At 36.9% G+C, this 8,832-nt stretch overlaps 2 protein-coding genes across 2 annotated transcripts; one reads left to right on the top strand and one right to left on the bottom strand.

The window, feature by feature from the left end:
* Positions 1–859: 859 nt before the first annotated feature.
* On the bottom strand, positions 860–1,886 carry LOC9658410 (methylesterase 18). The gene is made up of 4 exons (XM_002974262.2): positions 1,663–1,886; positions 1,462–1,587; positions 1,272–1,406; positions 860–1,224 (listed from the first exon to the last, which is right to left on the bottom strand). Exons 1-4 carry the CDS (start codon positions 1,873–1,875, stop codon positions 940–942), a joined length of 759 nt encoding a protein of 252 aa, XP_002974308.1. The 5' UTR covers positions 1,876–1,886; the 3' UTR covers positions 860–939.
* Positions 1,887–2,018: 132 nt separating this feature from the next.
* On the top strand, positions 2,019–3,264 carry LOC9658409 (bifunctional pinoresinol-lariciresinol reductase 1). Its single transcript, XM_002974421.2, has 5 exons — positions 2,019–2,240; positions 2,298–2,429; positions 2,484–2,730; positions 2,782–2,988; positions 3,050–3,264. The coding sequence occupies exons 1-5, from the start codon at positions 2,058–2,060 to the stop codon at positions 3,214–3,216; spliced, it is 936 nt and encodes a 311-aa protein (XP_002974467.1). The 5' UTR covers positions 2,019–2,057; the 3' UTR covers positions 3,217–3,264.
* Positions 3,265–8,832: the final 5,568 nt, after the last annotated feature.

The following is an 8,832-nucleotide window of genomic DNA, read 5'->3' as shown; positions in this document are numbered from 1 at the left end:
TGTAGCCATCCTGTGGGTGCTGCTCAATGAATTGCATCTTGCAGCCGATGCCACAGAACTTGTACTTGCCGCTTTCGAAGTCGATGAGCTGCGGGGCAGTGCGGTGAATCACGCTGCCCATCTTGAGCTCGTGGCCACACAAGATGCAGTGCTTGGGCCTCCCCCGGGACTTCAGGAAGACAGAGAAGGCCTCGTTGAAGAAGTACATGTGCACGTCGCTCACGTCCACCAGGCGATCGATGTCTTTGACCTTGACGGACATCTCCAGCTACATCAAGACGATCCGCAGGACATGGTGCTTGCTGCGGCACACGCCGTGGCAGCGCTTGCAGACCACAGCCTCGCAGGTGATGCAGAAGGACATCACCCGCTTGGAGCAGCTGTTACACCTCTTGCCCAGCAGCTGCTGAGGACTTCACGGGCCAGTGGCAACGAGCTCTTGCACCCATCCCGCGATTGTCTGGATCTTCTTTGCAGTCGATAGGTTTTACAAGAAATGGAAGAAGTCCTTTTATAAAGAAGTACCCCAATTTAAAGGGGAAGACGCCTGTTATAAAAGTATCTCCTTAACTAGAATTCTTTGATATGTAAAACGACAAAGTGGCTGGCACATGGATGCGTGATTTTATTTTATTCCATTTTTGTTTCTTTGGTTGCGACCAAGAAAACTCTATGCCACTGTTTGGAATCAAACTCTAAATCCACCTCTAGCGTGCTGTTTATCTTAGGACTTGATTACAAGGATATACCTACCTCTCCATTGTCCAGTCCTTGGGATCAAGGTTTGCCTTTTCAAGCCTGTTTCCTGTAAGAAGTCATATCCTGTAGCTCAAAATATTTTAATTAAAGGCAATTTGAAAAAAGAAGAAGAAACCTATATAAAAATGCCTAGTGGCATATACATTAAAATTCTTATAACATGTTTAGAGCTCCAAAACCTTACGACGCATGAGCTCCTACGACTTGAATGAGGAGGTCGTGCAGCCGGGAAGGAGCCGACAAAGCTGCACAATGATCCGAATCGATGGTCAGAACCTCTTTCAGGTTCCCAAATGGATGAGTCGCGATCCACTTGTCCTGTATTTCTGGAGGGCACGCCAAATCCTGCAATGTTTTGATGTACACCAGCGGGACACTCCCATACTTCTCCTCCGTGTTTGTGAAGCTTCCAAACAGGGCCGCGGTGGGAATTGCCCTGTCAAGCATCCTGCTCAGCGTCCGATCCTGGAACCAGAAGAACGCTAGCTCGGGCTAGTGTAAAAAATATGTACCTCGGACGAACACAGTTGATGGGCGTAATCGGGCTCTAGGCTCTTTTTTCTCATGACGGCTGTAGGCAGATTGTTCTTCCCACGCTCGTAAAAGAGATCATACACAGAAGTGTCTTTGATGCGTTCATACCAAAACTGCAAAATGCAAAGCTTGTCAGTAAGATTAGAGCCTTTTGAACAGTAATTTAACCTCAGGGCCTAGATGGTTGGAGCAGAATGGAGCTGCCAGATACACAGCCAGCGCGATCTTGTCTGGATGAAGCTCAGTCGCATAGGCCGCGCTCCTGCCTCCGAGGCTATGACTCACAAGAATCACCTGATATTCCAGAGCAACAAGATCATCTTTGAAGCAGCAATGCAAACACACACACACACACACACAAGACTAAACCTTGTCATTCTCCGGCAGCGCGGCCAGGTACTCCAGCAGCGGCTGATTGTAGTCGTCTAAGGAGAAAACATCCGCAGGAGTCCTGGTGTCGATTCCCGAAGCCGCGAGATTGAGCGCCTCTACTTCGTGCCCGGAGCTGAGCAGCATATCGACCAGCTTGAACCAGTACCAAGCGCCTCCCCCACCGCCATGGACAAGGACGAAACGCACCATTATGAAATTAGGGCTACTGACCAGGGCTTTGCATTAAAAAACTTGTTTAGTTTGTTTAAAAGTATCTTTTGTTCACTTGGTCAACGCAGACATGTGAACTGATTTGCAGACCGTAGCCCACTTGCAAAGATCCAGTTCTGTTGCACCTAATAGATAGTGCGTTCTTCTAGTTTCTTTCCTCTATGCTGTTCTATGGGGGAAAACAGGGTTCTAGTGCGACTGGCTATATTGGCAGACATATTGTGAATGCCTGCTTAGAACAGGGGCATCCAACGTTTGTGCAAGTTAGGCCGGAAGCTGCAAGGGATGTCGAGAAGGTGCAGCTTGTCCTGAGTTTTCGAAGAGCCGGGGCAAAGATATTTTGGGTAAGTCTTGCAACAGATCTGAAACATGTTTTGCCTCATGAATGTTTGTGTTTGCAGGTGTCTTTAGATGACCACGATGAGCTTGTGAAACTACTTAAACAAGTGGATGTTGTCATCTGCACAGTCTCTCATTTCCATCTGGAACAATACAAACTTATCAATGCAATTAAAGAGGCTGGCAACATCAAGGTAGATGAATCACATATCGGCCTCCCCAGTTCCTTGTTTCCTTCGTTATTGCAGAAGTTTTATCCTTCAGAGTTTGGAACGGACGTGGATAGGAACCCACACATACCACCCGGAGATAAGTTATTCACCGACAAAGTAGCAATCAGAAGAACTGTGGAGGCTCTTGGAATACCTTACACTTATATTTCAGCTAATTGTTTCATGGGATTTTTTCTGGCCAGTTTTGCTCAACTAGAACCTCTGTCCAAGTTTTTTCCTCCAAGGGATAGCGTTGTAATCCATGGCGATGGAAACGTGAAGAGTAAGTGTGGAGTTTTGTGTCTTGAGCTCAATTCTGACTGGATTTCTTTAGTCGTTTGGATGGCTGAAAAGGATATAGGAACTTACACTGCGAAGAGTATCGATGATCCCCGAACATTGAACAGGACTGTCTACTTCCGGCCGCCCAAGAACGTATTGACAATGAATGAGCAGGTAGCCATATGGGAAAGCAAAATAGGCAAAGCACTGAAGAAGAGCTACTTGAGTGAGAAGGAGCTATTTGCCAAGTACATACAAGGTAACGTTCAAGAGTAGCACGCTAGTCATGCTCAACACGCTTGTGAGTGAATGAACGGCAGATGAGAAGCACCCTTGGTTGACCAGAGCAGCACCAGCACACATGTACGAGATATTTCATAGAGGAGATTTATATTTCGACTTTGGACCAGATGATTTGGAAGCTTCTGTTCTGTATCCAGAGATGGGGTATACCACAACGGAATCGTATCTTGAGTTATTCGTATGAACCAATCTATAGTTCAAAAATTGGATCATGGCAATTCTCATCTGATTTAAATCGTGTTATATTATATTTATTTCAACAACCGTGTGACTAATTTCTTGTCCTACTTTCATCTCAGCAATTTCTGTATATTAATGTCTTACAGCTCTGATATACTAATAATCTTAGCACTACAGGCTTCCTGGAGTAAAACAATCATTCAATTGCTACTGTGAGGATATAATTAGAAGAACCAGAAGATAGAAGATGGGATTGTAGAGATTTTTAGACCTAATTACATTGTAATACATCAAGTAAAACTTTTGGTTTGAAGTTTCTAAAAATAGAATTATATTAAATATTATGTAGGAAGTGTGAGTGTATGAAAGGGAATATTGAAAATGTGCATATCAATTAACCCAAAAACAGTTTATATACAAGAGCAAGTGGTCTAGATTGAAACCAATTCGACAATTATCAAAATCCCACTATACTAATATTAATATACAGTATTGTAGCCATACACTTGGACTTCACATCATCCCTTCCTTTCGGAATAATGAAAAATTATCAGGGTTCTCTTGTAGATGTGCCGGGATCTGAAAGAACATCAAGAGGAGGCATTGATAGATTTGTAGGTAGTATTAACTATTTTTAATCCCTTTGTACAAAATGTTTCAACTGTTGCATGTGATACAACTAACTTCTAGCCTCTCTTCATCCACCTAGAATATGCTACAACACATTAATATTTAATAGCTCCCAACATCACTACTAACTCCTCTCACAATGACATTTTTTCTCTCTTCTTTGTTTTCTTTGTTTTTTTTTCTTTTTTTTACTTTCACTTTTTTCTACTACCCTTCCAGGATTTATATCCTTTTGATAGCAAATTTAGGCTTGGATTTTAGTCTCGATATGGCATCAATTTTAATCATCTAGGAATTCATTCATTTCCTAGTATTTTTCCTATGGCTTCCAAATTCTTCTTTACATTAGATCCATTCACACCTCATTACCATCACTTTGAGTCACTCACAATCACCATCTAATCATTCCTACATTTACGACACCTTTGTCCATCACTCATTATATTTACCTAGCTCAATTTTCTCCACTTATCTCACCATGAACACTTCCATTTAAAGTCATCTTTACATCACATTATCTACGCAACAAATGCAAAAAGAAATAGCCTTTTCTTATATATAGAACTCAAGATATGAAGTGAATTTTAACAATGTAGCACTCTTTCAATAAATACTAGACATTAAAAGTTGATTTTGACTAGCTAAAAGCCCTTAATTGCAGCAAGAAGCTAAGCACTATAGACGGGCAAATGTTATTTCTTGAACCCACACAAACATAGTAAGATGTAGTGATCTATATATATACCATCACTAGCTACAAATTTTTTCTTCTCCAACAATTACTATATAAACTACTAAAAACTTCAACAATCATCACATACTATAAAATCCCGTTCATTACTAATCCATTCAAGTTAGCCAACCATTCCACTCATCATCCATCACTATAGCTACAATCTTGCCATCCCATGGCACATCTCAGATTAGGCAACACATTCACTTCTCTTCCATTTTCCTTGGAATTTTAGGAGTAAACTTAGGCCATGTTTAAAGAACTTCCTAGAGGTTTAGATACCTCAAAAGCTAAAATTTAAATCAATGCTTTGTTCCCTTTTTTAGTTTTCTCCTTTTCTTTATTTTTCTCTTTTTTACCTTATTGTTTTCTTTTTTCTTTTTTTCATAGGTTGAATTCTCAGTTTTATGAGCAAGTTTTCCCTACATGGCTTTCTTTTGATCCTAAAACTTTACAACTTCTTCTCCCTCCTTTCTTTTATTTATATTTTCTTTAGTTCTCTTTCTCATAGTAATTGCTAATACAAAGTTTAACATTAAAGCCTTCAACAACAATTTGGTCATGGATTCTTATATACAATAGAGTCTAATGTGATCCCTTATAATAGTTTGTTAGGATATGTGTGGCTTTTGAGTGAGATTCCCTAGAATATTCCATTGATAGAATATTTTAGAGGCATAAGGGATATTTTAGGAGAGGGGGTATATACCCCCTTCTCCCCCATTTTCTAAGTCAAAGGGTTTATACAAGAGAGATGTTTGAGCTTAATTCTAGAGCATAAAAGAGTATTATCCCCACCATTAAAACGTTCATTTCAATAACACTATTAAAGAGTTTTTTTTAAGATTAAGTCTTTAGCCTCACTATTTTTACTATACTTTTGGAACCCCCTATACCCCTCTCTAGGAGATAATTGCTTTGGGCATTCACCCCATGATGTATATTACTATTTGAACTCAGTCTTAGATTTAATTTTTTATCTCAGACTCGGTCTTAAACTTGGTTTTAGATTTAGTTTCATCCAAAAAACTTTTTATCGTTTTAGTCATGATTTTGGAGTTTTTTAGCATATGACACTTTAGGGAGTTGGTTCCTTACACTTAATTGTTTTTCATCTTTCCAAGAGGATGATATAAGGTCCAAGTGCACAGATGTCAAGTCCATATGTGCAACTACAATGCTGTATATTATTATTAGCATACCAGGATTTTGATAATCATCATATTGGTTTTAATTTAGACCATTTACCCTGTATGTTTTCAATTTAATTGATATGCACATTTCTTTATTCCATTTTCGTATTCCATATACTCATAAATTTAACTTCACCAAAAACACAGTTTTGAAATTGATTTAAAATGAAAAGTAAATTTGGAGTTCCTCCAACTAGTGTTTCTAGCTTTGTTATATTGGTTTTTGATCTTTGCAATCATAAATAACCCTTCCTATCTTCATTCTATTTTTTGTGAAAAGGAAATTTTATATACTATTTACATTTAAAAAGGAATATATGTAAGGATTCTTTGTTCAATATATATATATATATATATTGAACAAAGAATTCTTACAATTCTTACAAAGAATAGTTGGGGGGAGGGTAGGGCGGGGCAGCAAAGAATAGAAGTAGGGATAAAGAAGAACTAGATAAAATGTAGTTTTAAATGTGTTTCATTTGTGTTTCATTTAGATTTGTATAAAAGGGGAAAAAATTAAGGTTAAAATAAAATCCAATCCTTCTTTAGAAATACAAACTTTAGAACAATCAAAGTCATGATTAAGTCCACATAGCATTAAAAATAGAACAACATCATAGGAGTTTAAATTTAGAGTGGAACCAAATCTCTAAAGTAGCATTTTATTTGTGGCTTGTAAAAATTTAATTATGATCTTACAAAATCTCTTCTCAATTGTATTGTTTTTCAAAGGAGAAACCCATCCCCTTTAGGAAACCTCATATTTAAAGGCATTTATTAGTGATATATAAGATTGCGATCATGGAACATCTTCTAAAGAGGATTTGGCTTACTAGTAGTAACATAATGGCATTAAACTTGTGTGAAATATCCCATAACTAGCTGTTAGAAACATAGTTATCATTTTTAATATAAACATGTTCTCCCTTGTATTCCTCCTTGAGGGTCTTATAGTAATGGCTTCTAGGCAAATGGGGATCATCCTCAGGAGTTTTTTCATGATATATAGTCATTCTGGAACACTTTCAATTTATGAAGAATGTTTAAACACAAAGGTTTTTCATAAGCTTGCAAATGCCATATTTGTAGTAAAGAAACTATATTTTATTAACTTTATTGATCCTACAATAATTATGGTTAAGAAGGATCCATTAGTACTTATGTTACATACTAGCCTTTACTGCCACATTCAATCTAGTTAATATATATATATAACACTTTTCAGTAACATGTTAATGCATAATTTCCAAATATGCAATGAAACTAATTGACCAAACTCATTAAATAGTATTTGTGATTAAATCCTCCAATACTATATGTAATAAAGCGAAACCTTAAAAGGCAATGAAGTCTTAAAGCATGGAATGAAGGGATGATTATTGAATCAAACATACATCCATTGAAATATTCAAATATCTCCATGGATGACATTTGGTATGAAAAAGTGATGGAAAATAGACTTATATAGGAGTTATATGGAAGGCTAAAACATCAAACAATTATAAGCAATGAAAAACAACAACTTGAGAAAGATCATAGGATATAAATACATAAGGAAAGGACTTATAAATAACCTTTTTTCTTTTTAAATGATTTAGAATATTTTGGAAGTCAGGTGTTCCCTTTCTTATAAGCTAATAAGTTAGTTTACCTCTAGCTTCACAAGATGATACCATATATATAAAGTATTTTAGTATGGTGTTCTCTTTCCTACCTTTGCATGTGAACCCATGAGGTGGCACTTTTTTAAAGCCTACTATTAGCTTAAATTCACTTAAAATTTAGGGATGCAACAAACATGGTAAGGGGTATGCTTGCCATATGACATAAGCTAGTGATCAATTGCAACTGAAAGAGAAATTTAATTAAAACATAGATATTAGGGCTATTATAGTGTTTTGGCATATTAGGTGGGTGCTGGGACTCTGTCAATGTAGTAGGGCTCATTTGCAATTTGGAATGAATTGGGATCACAAAAGAGACTAGTGGGCTTTATTTGACACTATCTTCTTTATAATTGCAACTTAAAGCACATTATAGGCACCACTTAGTAGTACCTATCCAAGATGTTATGCTAGTTTGGTTAGCATAGAGTTAATGATCTCAAGGATACATGACAAATTGTAGCTAAGTAAGATTCAAGAGTTGATCCCATTGCAAGTTATTAAAAGCAACTAGGGAATCTAGAATTCATATAAAGCATTGAGGCAAGTGGGTTTTGAAATCTTTGCTAAGAAGGTCCATAAGACATTTGTCTTTATCGACCTAGAGTGCCATGGAAGATATTTTCAATATATGATAAATTAGTGATTATTACATGCACCTCTGACATATTGATAGTAACATATAGCAGATTCTTCTAAATAGTGCTTAAAATTTAACACATCTATTTTTATTCCTCTATGTTGGTACTATAGAACCTATGGGTTCATGCAATAATAAATGGGTATTCCCATTATGTAGTTACTACTGCTTTATCCACTAACATGTGAAAGGATACTTTACACCTCAATAGTAAGATGTTTTGGCTAGCTAACACTAATAAGAGGCAACTTTACTACATATTTTAATTGTATTAAGGAAGATATGAACACTGAGTAGAATTTATTCATCCACATGTAATTAGACAAGTTCTTTCTAGTGTATACAATTTTTTAGTTTTTACAAAAATTTTCCCATTTTTGCAAAAGATAAAGAGGTGTTGGTAAGAGGTTTAAGAGTGATTTAAATGGTTTTACCAGCATCTCCTCCTAAAATTAGAGTTGGAGCAACTTTTCAATTCAACCAATTAGATCTCTATAGATTCTTAGACATCCTCATCTCAAAACTTATAACAATATTGGAATAATATATTTAAGTTTAGAACTAGAATAAAGTCTATGGATGTAAGAAGGGTGTCCATGCTGATCCATATCATATCTATACTTGCAACTGTCTCCAAGAGGCATGCACTTTCGATGAGGGATTTTTTATTATAACTATGTTTAGTAGTAATTCTTAGATCTTGTGGATGGATATTGGTGCGGATATATGCAAAGTTGCCCAATGTCAATGAAGCCAATGA

This window comes from Selaginella moellendorffii, unplaced genomic scaffold (assembly GCF_000143415.4).
Source record: "Selaginella moellendorffii unplaced genomic scaffold, v1.0 SELMOscaffold_24, whole genome shotgun sequence".
Classification (NCBI taxonomy): domain Eukaryota; kingdom Viridiplantae; phylum Streptophyta; class Lycopodiopsida; order Selaginellales; family Selaginellaceae; genus Selaginella; species Selaginella moellendorffii.
Note: the sequence above shows the minus strand (reverse complement) of the source record. Positions and strands in the feature narration are given on the sequence as shown.